Source organism: Harmonia axyridis, chromosome 2 (assembly GCF_914767665.1).
Source record: "Harmonia axyridis chromosome 2, icHarAxyr1.1, whole genome shotgun sequence".
In the NCBI taxonomy this organism is placed as follows: domain Eukaryota; kingdom Metazoa; phylum Arthropoda; class Insecta; order Coleoptera; family Coccinellidae; genus Harmonia; species Harmonia axyridis.
The window spans coordinates 15,449,469-15,467,477 of record NC_059502.1 but is presented as its reverse complement, the minus strand read 5'-3'; the positions used below and the strand labels follow the sequence as shown (position 1 = coordinate 15,467,477).

General features: G+C 31.7%; 2 protein-coding genes across 4 annotated transcripts; one reads left to right on the top strand and one right to left on the bottom strand.

Annotated features, from left to right (window-relative positions):
- The first annotated feature begins 328 nt into the window (after nucleotides 1–328).
- LOC123674135 lies at nucleotides 329–5,007 on the top strand. Its single transcript, XM_045609013.1, has 4 exons — nucleotides 329–444; nucleotides 784–1,163; nucleotides 1,222–2,620; nucleotides 4,927–5,007. Exons 1-3 carry the CDS (start codon nucleotides 429–431, stop codon nucleotides 1,375–1,377), a joined length of 552 nt encoding a protein of 183 aa, XP_045464969.1. The 5' UTR covers nucleotides 329–428; the 3' UTR covers nucleotides 1,378–2,620; nucleotides 4,927–5,007.
- A 449-nt stretch (nucleotides 5,008–5,456) lies between these two features.
- Nucleotides 5,457–17,370, bottom strand: LOC123674133 (probable ATP-dependent RNA helicase DDX52). 3 transcript variants are annotated; one of them, XM_045609009.1, is made up of 13 exons: nucleotides 17,087–17,370; nucleotides 16,567–16,962; nucleotides 11,990–12,385; nucleotides 11,325–11,580; nucleotides 10,155–10,227; nucleotides 9,537–9,740; nucleotides 9,123–9,336; nucleotides 8,758–8,984; nucleotides 7,928–8,023; nucleotides 6,367–6,411; nucleotides 6,142–6,186; nucleotides 5,921–5,962; nucleotides 5,457–5,598 (listed from the first exon to the last, which is right to left on the bottom strand). In XM_045609009.1, the coding sequence occupies exons 1-13, from the start codon at nucleotides 17,165–17,167 to the stop codon at nucleotides 5,553–5,555; spliced, it is 2,121 nt and encodes a 706-aa protein (XP_045464965.1). In that variant the 5' UTR covers nucleotides 17,168–17,370; the 3' UTR covers nucleotides 5,457–5,552. The 3 variants fall into 3 exon arrangements, with proteins under 3 accessions (XP_045464965.1, XP_045464966.1, XP_045464967.1); XM_045609010.1 differs by lacking the exon at nucleotides 5,921–5,962; XM_045609011.1 differs by lacking the exons at nucleotides 16,567–16,962; nucleotides 17,087–17,370 and adding an exon at nucleotides 12,510–12,993.
- Nucleotides 17,371–18,009: the final 639 nt, after the last annotated feature.

The following is an 18,009-nucleotide window of genomic DNA, read 5'->3' as shown; positions in this document are numbered from 1 at the left end:
ATCTGATATGTCTACGTATACCTGTAAAACTTTCAGACAAAAAAGTAAATTTTTCAGATTTATAACTACTTGATTTCCACAGATCGCGTAAGTTTCAGATGGCGCATACGGCGTTTATATTTGACATTTCTCTCGGCTCTCGTGAGCTTAGAACATTAATATCTATCTATATTCTAAGGCTTTGATAGGAACTGAATTCTGATTTCTTGTGAAAGTTTGTAGTGCCTCAAATAATTATTTCATTTTCAACGAACAATACTGAAAAGCATTACCTTAAAGAACTCTGGTAAGTATTCAACAAAGATCTAATAAAAAACACCAGGTTTTCTATGCATCTTTATTAGATTCTATGGCAGTAAACGTGGTTCATTTGAGTTTTGTTTACAAAAAATTTACAATTTTTTTATTTTTATGATAACATAATAACAATGATTCCTAAAACTCGTAAGTTTTCTGAAATTTTATTTTCTTGTAGTACTCATTAATTTTCACACAAAAAATATATATCCATGTTCTAACTTTCATCACCTTATGATTATATCATACTAATAACAATAATAATACCACTTACCAATAATAATGGCAGCTTTCTTTTTTCTTCTGCAATTATTCTAATATCATGCAAAAAACAAATTATATAAGTACTGGGTTCAGTAAAAATGTTTCGTGCACGAAGAGGCAAACTCAGTTTTTTTATGCAAGCTACCTTTAGTACCAATTAACGGAAAGATCAAAGCTATTTAAACAATAATATTCATTTTATATGGCAAATTTTTATTGCAGTTAGACAAAGTCCTGTGGTCATTACTCCTAATAGAAATTTGACTGGTAGACCAAGAATAGCCAGAGACACCATTGCAGACATTCATAACGCAATTCAAAAATGGAATAACTATCATATAGCAGGAATAGAAATCACCATAGAAATTATTAGCATTATTTCTGGGAGTCCACCTAATGAGTTGATGGAAAATTTAACTTTTGATTTAAATAAGTTGGTGAATAACTGTGCGGAACTTGTCAAGGATATGGAGTTATTCTATGAGCGTATATCAGCTTTAGCCGAGAATCAAGAAGGTGAAGTCCTTTTAATGTCTATGTCCTCTAGGGAGATGAAACAATCATTCAGATATATTTATGAAGCTTATGAAAAAGAATTGAAGGTAATCAAATTCTTCTTTTATTTTGTTGAAGTACTTATCATTGATTTATCAATTTCAGAAAAAAAAATGGGTCTTGGAAAATATTGCTTTCAGTACGTCAGAAAGTCAAGCAGTATTATTTGGTTGTACTTGGAAATACCAATTGGAAATTGATTACGAAGTTGATAGGATCCTTCAGGACCTTCTCAGAGATAGTGGTCACAAGATGATTTAGTCAGTTTTAAGATTTTATAAAAGAAAACATTCAGGAAATTTTTTATAAGGAATAAATAAGGTTTTCTAATTTTCCTTCAAAGGAGTTCAGCGAACACTCAGACAAATTTAGATCTACCATTTCCAAGTGACATTTCAATTTTGCTTGTTTCATGGGAAGTAGATGGCGGTTAAATCTTAAATGAAAAACTGTAAATCATTTGTAGTCCATAGTCATAGTCATTTATTTTTCAATCAAAAATTTACATGGACTGTCAATTAAATATTAAATATAAGAAATAAAAAAATGCATACATATAAGTACATATACAAAACGAAACAACCATCACAAACTTTGCAGATCAGCCACACCATCAAAAAACTCCCCCACACTATAAAACTCGCCCTGCATCAACAATCTCCTGGTAGAATACTTAAATTAGCCCATAGTTTGGCTACTGGTTAGAAACCTATGCTTTATACACATGATATATCGGTATGTAGTGATTTTTATCGAGATAAGAAGGCAATCATTAAAAAAAAAAGAATAGAGACGTCAAGGTATTATTTCTGAAATAAAACTTACATTTTTGTGGCTCCACTTTGATAAAAAAGAATTTGAAATGGATATAAAAAGTTATTCGTAGAAGATGAACTGAAAAAGGAAAAAAATTAAAGAAAAAATTTTCAGTTTCATCAAAAAGAAATTGATTAGAAATCAAAATTAAAATAATAATGAGACCACAAATATTAGAGTGAAGGTTTCATTTTTATTGAGATTTAGAGAAGAGCATAGCATTAATGGAAAAGATGAATATCCTATTCAAAAATAGATTAAAGAAATTTAAGAGTTGATTGGATGGAATGAACTTCGGAAATTGATATTTGGAAAAACATTTTTGACGGGACTCTCAAAGCTTTTTATTTAATATGGAAGAGGAATTTGAAAGTTGTTGATTCTGAAAAATAAGTTGGTTGAAGAATATGAGGTAAAAGTGAGTAGTGCTCAATTTATAAATTGCTAATGATAAGAAAGAAAAAGGAAGAAAAGGCAGTGCAATTTGATAGATAAAAAAGGAGCAAATATTGAATAACAAGTTCTGATTGAATATATCATTGATGGTATTCTGGATGATATTTCCAATAAAATTTACCAAATTATTTTCAAAGGAGCTAAGAATTCAAAGAAAAAGTGATAATATATGAACAAATCTCAACCATCAAAGGATCCTCGGGACCAGAATGTAACAGAGAAACTAGGAAAGGTAACGTGAACTATCTTTAAGAACCCAGTCGAATCCCATTTCAACTATGAAGTTAAAGGTCATCTGTTCAACAAATGTCTTTAAAAAAAAGACCAAAGTGTTTTTTTTTGTATGTACTAGATTTGGCTATGTATCAACAGTATGACAGGAAGAACAAAAGTAGTAGAAGTTCAAATATGGCGATAATGGAAATAATAGTCATAAGAAACAGTAAATAAATTAATAATGATAACGGACTTTATTGAATACAAATTGATCATTATGCTATTCATAATACTAGCATTGTATAAAGAATGGATAGCAAGCCAACCAAACAGTTTCCATTTGACGGCATGGACGCCAAGATTAGATGTCGCTAGTGTATTTGGAGCTGACGCTAAAGAAGGCATATATTAATTACTATTGAATGTCCAGAGTGGAGAAATACTTCGATTTCAGATGGTGCTGAATCATTACTTATAGTACAGTGACTATGATATTGAAGTTTTTGTAATTTACATAGTTCACAAATATTTTATTTGTTGAATATCAAACACAGAAAAAAATTATACAACAGCTGAGATAAATTATTTGTTTAATTATAACTTTGTACATTAATATTTACAAGACTCCTATTCATTTGTAAATAAAACATTATAATATAAATCATCTCCTCCTAGTCAGATTCAATTGATGTCTCCTTTCGAGTTTTTCCTTTGGACCTAGAAAATCCACATTTCATTAGATAGGTGATGAATAAAATTGAAAATTTAATTGATTTATTATCAACTTCTCTATTACTATTTCTTCATTACTACTAATAACATATAAACATGGTTAACCATCTATGTAATATAGAATGTACATGCTTAAGGAATAGCATTGAGACCAGTCTAGCAAAATAAAATATAACGAATTTTACTTGTACAGATCAATCAAGTATTCAACTGGATAACTTTTAATTTGATTTGTCTACACTTGATGCTTTTCATCGAAAAACTTATGTAATTGGTAAAATATTTCGTTTGTGTATAGGTATACTTACATTTGAGTTTTCTTAGTCTTGTTCACAACTTTTGATTTGTTCCTGAAAAACAAAAGATTAAATTTGGCCGAATGAAACTCTCGAATGCTTAGTGGCAATGCGTTGTACAGATTGATGCCGTTAGACACGAAACACCTTTGCACAGCCACCCCCATAGTTTGGCTACTGGTTAGAAACCTATGCTTTATACACATGATATATCGGTATGTAGTGATTTTTATCGAGATTACAAGGCAATTATTAAAAAAAAAGAACAGAGACGTCAAGGTATTATTTCTGAAATAAAACATACATTTTTGAGGCTCCACTTTGATAAAAAAGAATTTGAAATGGATATAAGAAGTTATTCGTGGAAGATGAACTGAAAAAGGAAAAAATTAAAGAAAAAATTTTCAGTTTCATCAAAAAGAAATTGATTAGAAATCAAAATTAAAATAATAATGAGACCACAAATATTAGAGTGAAGGTTTCATTTTTATTGAGATTTAGAGAATAGCATAGCATTAATGGAAAAGATGAATATCCTATTCAAAAATAGATTGAAGAAATTTAAGAGTTGATTGGATGGAATGAACTTCGGAAATTGATATTTGGAAAAACATTTTTGACGGGACTCCCAAAGCTTTTTATTTAATATGGAAGAGGAATTTGAAAGTTGTTGATTCTGAAAAATAAGTTGGTTGAAGAATATGAGGTAAACGTGAGTAGTGCTCAATTTATAAATTGCTAAAGATAAGAAAGAAAAAGGAAGAAAAGGCAGTGCAATTTGATAGATAAAAGTGGAGCAAATCAATATATCAATCCATAATCAATGGTTGAATCATGGATGAAACCTCATATCCAAGAATTCCTGCCTAGATGATGCACCGGTAATCCTCAACTGCATGTCACCAAGGTTACAACACTAAAGAGTCATCACTGAGTTCTCGACACTTCAAGTTATCCTCATTTTGATATGATTCGATCAATTCCATTATTTATTCAGTTTTTGTTCAGAATTAGATTTATTTCAAATGTGGCTATTGTAATATTGTTCATATGTTAATTGTATATCGCGTACAGGCTCCAGCCTCTGCGATTTATGTCACAATAAACTATTATTAAATTAAATATTGAATAAGAAGTTCTGATTGAATATATCATTGATGGTATTATTCTGGATGATATTTCCAATAAAATTTACCAAATTATTTTCAAAGGAGCTAAGAATTCAAAGAAAAAGTGATGATATATGAACAAATCTCAACCATCAAAGGATCCTCGTGAACTATCTTTAAGAAAGGTAACGTGAACTATCTTTAAGAACCCAGTCGAATCCCATTTCAACTATGGAGTTAAAGGTCATCTGTTCAACAAATGTCTTCAAAAAAAAGACCAAAGTGTTTTTTTTTGTATGTACTAGATTTGGCCATGTATCAACAGTATGCCAGGAAGAACAAAAGTAGTAGAAGTTCAAATATGGCGATAATGGAAATAATAGTCATAAGAAACAGTAAATAAATTAATAATGATAACGGACTTTATTGAATACAAATTGTTCATTATGCTATTCATAGTACTAGCATTGTATAAAGAATGGATAGTAAGCCAACCAAACAGTTTCCATTTGACGGCATGGACACCAAGATTAAATGTCGCTAGTGTATTTGGAGCTGACGTTAAAGATGACATATATTAAATACTATTGAATGTCCAGAGTGGAGAAATACCTCGATTTCAGATGGTGCTGAACCATTATTTTTGTAATTTACATAGTTCACAAATGTTTTATTATATACATATTTGTTGAATATCAAACACACACACAAGAGCTAAGAAATTATTTGTTTAATTATAACTTTGTACATTAATATTTACAAGACTCCTATACATTTGTAAATAAAACATTATAATATAAATCATCTCCTCCTAGTCAGATTCAATTGATGTCTCCTTTCGAGTTTTTCCTTTGGCCCTAGAAAATCCACATTTTATTAGATAGGTGATGAATAAAATTGAAAATTTAATTGATTTATTATCAACTTCTCTATTACTATTTCTTCATTACTACTAATTACATATAAGCATGGTTAACCATCTATGTAATATAGAATGTACATGCTTAAGAATAGCATTGAGACCAGTCTAGCAAAATAAAATATAACAAATTTTACTCGTCCAGATCAATCGAGTATTCAACTGGATAACTTTTAATTTGATTTGTCTACACTTGATACTTTTCATCAAAAAACTTATGTAATTGGTAAAATATTTCGTTTGTGTATAGGTATACTTACATTTGAGTTTTCTTAGTCTTGTTCACAACTTTTGATTTGTTCCTGAAAAACAAAAGATTTAATAAGGTGATTGTAGTGCTATTGAACTGTATTAATCAAATAAAGAGCTATGGTGTTACTCAGTGAGGCTAACTTTCAATTTAATTTGCCCCTACATAACTTTTTATCAATATTATTTAATTTGTTAGAAAAATATTTCATTTGTGTGTCTGCGTACTTACATTTGAGTTTTCTTATTTTTATTTGCTTGAACCTTTGGTTTGCCCCTGAAAAACGAAAGATATAATAAGCTATGGTTAGATTGGAGTATATTGTGCAATGGTGTTTGTCAGTGAGGCTAATTTTAAATTTGATTTGCCCCCACTTGAAGCTTTTCATTAAAAAATTATTTGAATTGTTAGTAAAATTTCTGGAAAAATATTTCATTTGTGTTTCTGTATACTCACATTTGGGTTTTCTTAGTTTCATTTTCTTGAACCTTTGATTTGTCCCTGAAAAACAAAAGATTTAGTAAGCTATGGTGATATTGTAGTACTATTGAATTTTCAGGGTTTTACAGAAGGGTATGAGTTTTTTTCTGCTCCAAATATCTAACTCAAATCAGAATAGCTGAGAGCCCATTAGAGGTTGTGGGAGCACGCCCCAGCTCGTTGACCAGTAATATAATCTCAATTTTATATTTTATTATTTTTATTATACAGGGTGGCCATTTGAAAACGAAACAGACGAGATTACAGACGAAATAAAGTTTTTCGATAGAAATGCTCGGACAGGTCGATTTCTGTTTCGAGGGGGACAACTTGAGATGTAGGTTACGGACGCATAGCGCTTCAACCCTTGCTACTACAACCCTCACCCCCAAATTTTGAATAGGGAAGATGGGGTGAGTGATACCTCATTTGAAAGGTATTTTTATACTGATTTCAGCACAGTACTTGTTTTTTCATTTTATGCATTAGTTCTCGAAATATTCTTAACTAAGTATTTGAAAATGAAGTGGTGTTTTCATGACACTTGTAGTGTTTTGTGAAAAATCGACATTTTGAGCTTCAAAACAACTATGACTGTGGCTTCCTTTCTAACTAACTAACACATGAATATTTCGAGAACTAATGCAAAAATGAAAAAGAAATTACTGTGCTGAAATCAGTATAAAAATACCTTTAAATTGAGGTATCACTCACCCCATCTTCCCTATTCAAAAATTGGGGGTGGGGGTTGTAGCAGCAAAGGTTGAAGCGCTATGCGTCCGTAACCTACATCTTAAGTTGTCCCCCTCGAAACAGAAATCGACCTGTCCGAGCATTTCTATCGAAAAACTTTATTTCGTCTGTAATCACGTCTGTTTCGTTTTCAAATGGCCACCCTGTATATCTATACACTTTGCCAATAAAAATCAGGCAGAAGTTCAAGATACATTTTCCTCGAAACTACTTGTCCGATTTGGACTTTTTTTTTTTTAGTGGTGCCTCAATTTATTGGCGAAGTGTATATATATGTTTATCTACCCTACAGTGGAAATCTGAACTCAAATATCTAGGAATAACCCTAGATAGCAAACTTCTGTGGAGCAAACAAATTGAGGTTACCATTAACATAGGTCTTGATAGCGTGCAGAATTCTGGCTAGTGAGATTTGGGGATGTAATCCAAAAAATACTGCGATGAACGCATGTCATGACTGTGAGAACGATAACAAATTATAGGACATAAGTCTGGCATGCCAAAACATGTCAGAACAGCATGAGTGAGAAATGGGACTTGAAACTAGGGAATCATTATTTGGGCTGAGCTTTTAAGCTTAATCATTTTGTGGGCTGCGTGTCCCCTAAATGAAAGAGCGCTCAAAAGCTCCTGACTTCATGTCAGTGCTTGGCCCCTTTCTTCATTTTTTAATCAGGATTAAAATGTTTGAATAAAGCGTCACAAAAAAACCTATATCAATACAACTGGAATATAATTAATGAAAGAGACATGTCAAGAACTCATAGGATTATTGTATACATACTTTTTTGCTTTCAACGCCCTCTTCTTCCTCTCTTTCTTGTTTTCTATGAGATATTCTGGCACATTACATCCTGATGCCACCAACTTATGTGCCATTCTGAAATAAGTACAAAAAATTAATTAACATCTATTTCATTGGCTTAGTCGGCCAAAAGGAGCCGTAGTCGTTCTCCAACTAATGACAAGCGTTCGAGAACCAGAACAAGTTCTCGCTCAGCTCCTAAGCAAAATGGCGACGATCATAAGGATTAATAATCTTCAAAATTTGTGTGAAATATTAATAATCTGTCAATCACTTTGATATTGTGACCTTCGGTTAATCAAGATGATTTTTATTTTGGTTATAAGTATAAATATTAGAACAATATATAGAGTTAGTGAATTGGAACTCATATCTTCGGTATTTAGTGTATTTTGTAGAAAAGTGCTTGAAGAGATCAATTTCTATTTAATTTTAATTCATGTATAATTGAGAAGTCTGTCATGTATCTCCACAAGGGGTGGATAGTAGTTTTTTCTTAATGGAATTTCTATAATAAGAGGATTTATAAAAAACCCCATTGATGACAAAAAATCCTAAACCACAAGAACTTTTTTCTGACACAAAAAGTTAGGGTTACATACAAAAATTTTGAAATAAACAATCTCCTCAATTATACATAAAATTTGGTAATTTTTTTTCTATAAAGAAAAATTCAAACCTAAAGATAAAAGGATAAAGATTAGTATGATATTACTGAGTTTAGATATTGAAGTATATACAAATAGTACAAGGAAATATAAATTATGATCAAGAGCTATGATGAAAACCGGTGAATTAAATGAACTTACTGTCTTAAATACTCCACATCTTCTACATTATAAAATGTAATTGCTGCACCCTTTTGTCCACCTCTGCCTGATCTACCAACCATGTGAATATATGTAGCCAAGTCTCGTGGAAAATCAAAATTTATAACCAGATTTACATTTTTGAAATCGATACCTCTTGCCATTAATTCAGTGCATACTAAAACCCAAATTTTCTTATTTTGAAAAGCCCTCACTGTGTTTCCCCTCTGCAAATAAATGTTGAACATAAGTATCAAAAACGAATGAAAAATTATAAAGCTGTGTTATTAATTTTTTGGGGATTATTTGAAACAGATCCAAATGATTTTGAATCTCTACTTCAAATCAAATTGACTTTAACTTACTTCTTCTTCTGTCCTGTCAGCGTGAATAGCATCTACATATATACCATCTAAGAGAAGTTCCTTGAATAACATTTTAGCCTTATCCTTCGTTTTTACAAAAATAAGAACTGGTGGTTCAATACCATTTCTAATAATATCACGTAGAGCAAATAATTTATCTCTGTCATCACCAACAAAACGCAATTTTTGGTCCACATCTAGGGATGCAGTATTCCTGAAAATGGGTAAAATTACCAATATGAAAAAATTGAAAATGCGTTTAGCTTTAGATTTATAAGTATCTAAATTGGATCTACATCTTCAAGAAAATTGATCTTTATTGATATAATAAAACTGTATAACACATTGAAACCAAGAACATAATCTTGCAGTTAAGCTTTTTGAGAAAAAAAAAACTCTTGAAATTGAACTCACCTTCTTCCTATATCAACCTGTATCAAATTCTTCACATTTTTATAACACCACTTTGAGACAGATGATCGAGACGTCGCACCAAACATAGCTATTTTACGATTTTCATTGCTGCATGCACCTAAAATTTGCCTCAGCTGTTTTCCAAATCCACAATTACCAGCTTCAAAAAGTTTGTCAGCTTCATCAACAACTACCCTCTCTACACTGAAAATGATTGTTTGTTAGTATTTAGTGTAATATTTTAAGATGGATGAGAATTATTTAACTTCAAATTTTTGCGCTTCATATGTTTTAGGTGGAAGTATGGAAAAAATTATTTTTACTTGATATGTTGATACTATATTCAGGTTGTTTTTGAACAGTGCAGAAGGGTTTGGATATGATCTGAGGTGTTAGCGACTTGAAATGATTTGGACTAAATTATCTGAATTCTGAGTAAGTATTGTGTCTGAAAAAGAGGTTGCAATGTTTTCACAGTGACGTGATTGAATCATGATCATCACTGTTGTATTTGAAGCGTGGATTAAATTAATCAGCCTTAACCCTGAACTGTCTTTGTAGCCTTATCTTTGAAAATAATTTATTCCAATAATAGAATATGAAATGAGGATTACTTACGTTTTCAAGTCCAACGTTGAGTTTTCCTGTTCTAGTAGGAGACATAAACGTCCAGGAGTTGTTATCATAAGATCTGAAAGAATAATACAAACAAGTTTAATTATGAGTTGAAGATCTCTGCATAAAAAATAACATGCAAATAATAAATAAATAAAAAAATCGGAATTGGTATCAATGAAAGTTCAATTCGAGAAGGATATGATCAAAAAGATTGTGGAAATACATTTTCTCTATTTCAGTATCGTAATGGGTTCATTACAGTTCTAAAAACAGTGCTGTAATGAACTCATTACAGCATCGTTTTCGGATATATTTTTCGTTTTGTGGTTGTCTATGCTGACTTCCAATCAAATCAAATTTCAACAAACATCAATAATTGTCAATATAATACAATTAGGGGATATAGTGAAATGATTTGCTACATTATTCATAAATTCTCTTGATTCTGGTAGTGTTAAATCGATTTCGTCAAACATAATTCACGAAATTAATGCCTAATTGTAAATTATGTCTTTAGACATAATTTACAATTAGGCATACGAAACATACGATTCATATTCAAATTGCGTAATCTGTCAATTTTCGTAACAGTCACACCAATTGCCAAGATACAAAACAAATGTCACTAGGATGTATAATCTGAAGTTTTCATTGAATTTAGTTAATATTTTGCAAAACTTGACTGAAATAGAGAAAATATCGTCTAATACTCGTTGCAGAAGGCAATTCCAACACTCATGCGTTTCAAAACTCGCTCCTTTGTCGCTCGTTTTCGAATTTCGCATTCGTGTTGGAATAAGAGCCCATTCTGCAACTTGTTTTAGAATATACTATTTTTACAAAAAATATACAATCAGTAGTAACAAAGATGATGAATACAGTTGATTGAAATAACAAAAATAAACCTCAAAGATAATGAAATGATTTGATGATCAAAATTTATACATTAAGTGATCAATTAGAGAAAATATTCAATGAAAAATTTTAACTATTGATTCAATTTAATTTGAGGTGTCCCTACCATTTTAATATAGTCTATTCATACATTGTAGAACCTCAAAAAGTTATAACTGTTAGAAAGCTATGGGTCCTCACTACAATGGGATAAGGAAAAGTCAGGTACTTCAAGTTATGAACGGATTATAGGAGGCAACTGAACAGCTTACTCACCATAGGTTTGTTTACCCTTAGAACTGAATTCAGCAATTGCTTTTTTCTTATTAGGAATTGTGAATATTCTCAATTTTCGGCCTTCTGCTAACTTGACACACTCATTTTTTATTTGCTTCACCAATTCACGTGTTGGGCATAAGATGAGGGAACGAAATCCTTTTTTCTTGTGAGATTTCAACTTTTGGATAATAGGTAGAAGGTAGGCAATTGTTTTACCAGATCCTGTAGGGGCCAGAGCCAATAGATTTTTACCCTACAAATTAAAAAAAAAAAAACAATTCATCAAGTCTACTTTGGAAGAATCAGTAATAATTCAATTTAATCGAAAATTTATATTTTAAGGGATGATTTGCAAATATCATCATTTCAATGGTGATTCTATCTTCAAAGACAAGAATTTTTCCTTCAATAGAAATTTGACCCTTAATTAAACTAGGGATGCTCCCCCAGAATTTACATGTACTTAAAATATTACCCAAAACTTGAGACGACCATCTGTAAATTTGTGAACAGATGAAGATTGAAAGGAATTCAACAATGTTGATCAATTCGGCCATGGGGGTCTTTGGCATTAATTGGAAATAAGAATCACAGATGTTCAATTCTTTCATCTGATTTGAAATAGGATGTTAAATTAAGAAAACAAAAATATTGAGACTTACTTTGATCATAATAGGTACTGCCTGCTGTTGAATCAAAGTAGGTGCAGTAAAACCAATTTTTTTCAAATTTTCTTGGAGATCCAAATCTATTTCAAATTCAGCAAATGTTTGAGCTGGTGGAGGAAGGCTTTTGCCTTTAACTTTTATTTTATTCACGTTTCTATAATGATTCAATTGTTCTACTTCCTGAATTCGTTTTTTCCGCTGGACTTCATCTTCAGATTCAAGCTTTCGCTTCTTACCTTTCTTTTCTGTCTTGGTGTTAAATGAACTCAAAATAGTAATATCATTGTCACAATCATTTGGTTCTTCCAATTTCATAGAATTCATAGATTCAGAGATTTCTTCAAACTCATTTTTAATTTCTTGTTTTAAATCGGGTTTCGGTTTGGTTTTCTGGAAAAAAACAATCACTTTTTAAAATAATACAGTTTAGATATCTTGGATGCATATCAATTCAAATAACAATATGCAAAGTTAATATATCACGATTTGACAATTTTTCATATGATCTACTTACTTTAAAATAATGGGTAGGGTTGGTTTGCTTTGGAAATTTCAAACCTTGGCATAGTGTTTTGAATATTTCAGAGGAATTCATTCTTATTGTCACAATGACTGGCAAAATCAACAGAAAATCTTCAATATTTGTTAGATCAGTAATATATGCGGAAACTGGTAAATAATAATACAACAAAACACTTTTTATACATTTGATGTAAGATGTAAGTAACTCAAAGCATGAAATTGTTGATGTCTTTATAGGTTAGTTTTTACCACAGAATATTAATTTCGTTCATTCGGTGGTTGGCTCATAGAAATATAATATTATAATATATTTCTATGGGTTCCCTTCTTTTTAGGGGCAAATTTGGGTTTGCCTATTGGACATGGCCAGACACAGATTATAACTCACGAATATTGATTGATGAATTTTATTCAGATATTTAGTGTGGAAAACCTCACACTTTTTCATAAAAAATATTCCAGGAAAGGAAAAATGTATTTTACAGTCCATTCAGGAATTATTGACATCGAAGTTGGCCATAAACGTTTAGTCGCGGCTTTATTTCTGGTTACAAAAATATCACTAAAAATTGCTATGGTTCATCATAGAAATAACCAGTTTAAATCATTTTCATCATTTTTGTATCCGAAAGATCCTGAATTTTCGAAATTACGATTATTACGAAGGGACGCATACAGTCATGATTTCATAAATTGAAATTCAGATTATATAACATAAAAATATAGAGAAATGCTATCTCATTTCAAGGAAATCCAATGAAGAGATATCTATTCATTTAAGAGTCGCCCATGAAAGATTCCATTGAAGATCATTAAAATATGCATATTCCTTTTCACCAAAGGCTCTTCAAAAATTGTTGCATTACTGATGGACACTAGATACCAACCTGCTTGCAAAATTCTTATCAAATAACTCTTATGGATCATTTTAACTGTGGTGTCTAAACTGGTGAAGAAAACAGAAAAAACTGGTTGATAAATTTAAATAGTGTAGCTTAGTGAATGGAAGAGCCATATCATAATAAGACAGAAATAAAATTCAAAGAATCCATTTAGTATATGAAAAATTTTGACATCACAGTAGTTGTACTGTAACTTTCAAAATTGGAACCAATTTATCAACCGATGTGTAAATTACTTTCTAAAGTCACTATTTATCGAAACTGTTCATGACATGAATGATTGATTAAACTTGTATGAAAAATATAGGTAGATACTATTTGTACTCGAGTTTTCTGTTTTTTATTGAAATGCTTTTATACTAGTTTCTATTAAATTACATGAATTATTTTGCCCATAACAGCTTTAACTCACTCACTGAAAGCATTTTTGCATGATATTATTTTTAATTTGTGAATTTTAAAATTTTATTGCATTCTATTATTATCTTCAAGTGGGTAAGAGGTGAAGAAATTCTTGAAGTTACTCTTCCGAATATATTTTTCGATTAAATACTCAGTAAAAATTCTATAAAGCAATTGGAATTTATTAGATTTTTGGATTACTCATCGAAGAACAAAAAACAGATATAACAATACTCAATTTCAATATAGAATATAAATAAACTATAGATGCAATGCCAAGACTTTGTTTAGCAATCCAATTATAAAATAATAATAATAATAATAATTCTTTATTGCCATAACAAAGTGTTACATCATTTATTACATTGTGCAATAGGTGAGCATATCACTAAAGCGATATCTTCCTGCCTACCTAAAAAATGTGTTAAAACAAGATATGACGAGACTCATTGCTTATGGCCACTAATCTAATACAGAACTTAAATTCGACTACACACGACTGAGGATACAGGATTGGAAAGAAAGGAGAAGGGAAAAGCGAAATTGCACAGCGCGATGAACCTACCTTTATCTTTATATCAAAGTTCGTTAGTAAGTAAGTACTTCTTAAGAGCAATCCTAAACGATGAAAAAGTAACACTTCGAGTGATAGATGGAGGAACACGATTCCAGAGCTGGGAGAACCTCAACGAGAAATTGTTGGACATAATACTAGTCCCATGTGCTGGTATCCTGAGAGTAGTATTGGAATGGGCTCTAGTATTATAGAACTCACCACCCAGACCACGAAGACCCTCGCAGAGATATCTAGGCTCACGAGCTCTCATAACTTTGAAGCCCAACAACAACAGTCGCCAATAACGGCGTTGCTTTATTGTTAGCAATTTGAGTTCCCGACGAAAACTACTAACATGATCGAACTTTCTTAAACCATACACGAATCTTATGCCGGCGTTCTGCAATCGGTCGAATTTGCTGAGCTGCTGCGACGTCAGTCCCATATAGGCCACATCCGCATAATCAATTATGGGCAGTAACAAAGAATAAAATAGGGACTTTCTTACTACAAGAGGAAGAAAGTTCTTTAGGAGGCGTAGCTGGTGCATAGTGCGATAAAACCTTCCGTGGACAGAAGCAACCTGAGCATCCCATGACAAAGTTTCATCAATCGTTATACCAAGATTACTCACATTGCGAGAATATGGAATATTAATCCCATTGACAAAAATTTCATGTCCCTGTGGAGTTATCTTACTCAGAGACATACGGGTACCAATTATTATGGACTGAGTTTTAGCAGGATTCAGTAATAGACCCCAACTTGAGGCCACCTGAGATAAATGTGCTAAATCCTCATTGATCGACAGGACACAACTCGCAAAATTCTCTACAGTAGTGTGCAAATAAACCTGCAAATCATCAGCAAAGAGGTGGTATTTACACTTAATATTTTCCATAAGAGAAGAAATATAAATGGAGAATAAAAGAGGACCCAAAACACTACCCTGCGGGACCCCCACGCTCGCCTGCACCCAATCCGAAATACTATCGCCCAAGTCGACTCTACTCTGTCTACCTCTCAAATAAGTCTCAAAGAACGACCTAGAGCTGCAAGAAAATCCCATGGAACGTAGCTTAGCAATCAATATGTCAAAGTCCACAGTATCAAACGCTTTACTGAAATCTAAAAGTACCAACACGGTAAGTAGCTTACTATCCATTGCCTCACTTATATCACAGGTTATTTTGGTTAATGCTGTAGTTGTGCTATGTTCTTTGCAGAAGCCAGACTGAAACGGATTAAACAAGTTATAGGTGTTCATATATGATATAATTTGTGAATGAATTATTTTTTCAAATATTTTAGAAAGTGTGGGCAGAATCGAAATGGGTCGAAAGTCTGCTACATTTTTAGTATCATGCTTTTTCGGTAGTGGTATTATCTTGGCATGCTTCCACAAAGTAGGAAAAACTCCGTTAGAAAATGAAAAGTTATATATGTGTTCTAAGACTGGGAGTATTCCATCAACAATAGGTTTGATGAGAGCCGTACCGATATTATCCAAACCTACCGCCTTCGATGTTATATCCTCCAGTGCTTTCTTGATATCATCGGCTTGAACAGGAGCAAAATCAAAAGGAGGTCTAGAAGGCAATGATGTGGTGTATAGTGATTCCAGCGTGGCCCTTTTTTGGTCATCACTCAAAGTGATAGGAATCGAGGAAAAATGATGAGCGAAAACGTCAGCATCGATACCATAAGAATGACTAGGCTTCTGAGATCCTATGCCTACAGAACGAAGGGTTTGCCAAACTTTTTTGGGGGAGACATTGATGAGATTCTTATGGAAAAATTCCCGCTTTTCACTTCTACACAGATGATTACATCTATTTCTCAATACTCGATATGCTTCCCTATTTTCCACAGTGGAGTTCCTCAGATAAAGCGACTTCATTTTATCGCGTAATAAAATAATTCTCTCTTCATAGATTTATATAATCCTCATGAACACCATTGTCAAAACAAAACATCCAAGTAAATATCCAGCATTCAAAATAGTGCTCCTTCTACTTTTACCCTTGAATATACTTGAAAAACATTTTGTTTTCTTTTTAGAGTCCACTGTCGAATAATGGCATTTTCAAATAACCAAGTTTCCTCCAGATAAATGAATTTCACATTTTGTTGCAAATATTCTCTGTAATAGGATGTTAAATTAAGAAAACAAAAATATTGAGACTTACTTTGATCATAATAGGTACTGCCTGCTGTTGAATCAAAGTAGGTGCAGTAAAACCAATTTTTTTCAAATTTTCTTGGAGATCCGAATCTATTTCAAATTCAGGAAATGTTTGAGCTGGTGGAGGAAGGCTTTTGCCTTTAACTTTTATTTTATTCACGTTTCTATAATGATTCAATTGTTCCACTTCCTGAATTCGTTTTTTCCGCTGGACTTCATCTTCAGATTCAAGCTTTCGCTTCTTACCTTTCTTTTCTGTCTTGGTGTTGAATGAACTCAAAATAGTAATACCATTGTCAGAATCATTTGGTTCTTCCAATTTCATAGAATTCATAGATTCAGAGATTTCTTCAAACTCATTTTTAATTTCTTGTTTTAAATCGGGTTTCGGTTTGGTTTTCTGGAAAAAAACAATCACTTTTCAAAATAATACAGTTTAGATATCTTGGATGCATATCAATTCAAATAACAATAATCAAAGTTAATATATTACGATTTGACAATTTTTCATATGATCTACTTACTTTAAAATAATGGGTAGGGTTGGTTTGCTTTGGAAATTTCAAACCTTGGCATAGTGTTTTGAATATTTCAGAGGAATTCATTCTTATTGTCACAATGACTGGCAAAATCAACAGAAAATCTTCAATATTTGTTAGATCAGTAATATATGCGGAAACTGGTAAATAATAATACAACAAAACACTTTTTATACATTTGATGTAAGATGTAAGTAACTCAAAGCATGAAATTGTTGATGTCTTTATAGGTTAGTTTTTACCACAGAATATTAATTTCGTTCATTCGTTGGTTGGCTCATAGAAATATAATATTATAATATATTTCTATGGGTTCCCTTCTTTTTAGGGGCAAATTTGGGTTTGCCCATTGGACATGGCCAGACACAGATTATAACTCACGAATATTGATTGATGAATTTTATTCAGATATTTAGTGTGGAAAACCTCACACTTTTTTATAAAAAATATTCCAGGAAAGGAAAAATGTATTTTATTGTATATGATTAAATAAAACAACCGAATGCTGCGGATGAACCAATATTTTTAATTCGAATAGATGTTGCACACATTCTTGATGCAAAGATGTTCAAGATGAGTGAATTTGATAAAGAAAATCATTTGTGAAATTCGGTGGAATAAAAAAATAATTAATTCATTTTTCCAGGAATCCAGATTTCTCGGAAACGTATATAATGCCAAATGCCGCCCTCCATTATTTGTCGCCCCTCTAGAGTTTCGACTTTATAAAAAGCTTGAACATTTTGTTTTTTCTTTCTTTAAGATTATCGAGTAAAACAATCGGATGATGGGGGATGAAGTAATATTTTAAATTCGAATGCGCCCACGCCCAACACAAGTTAATTTGATATAAAAATGAAAAATGATATAATATAATGGAATGTGGTATGAAATAATAGTATATTATT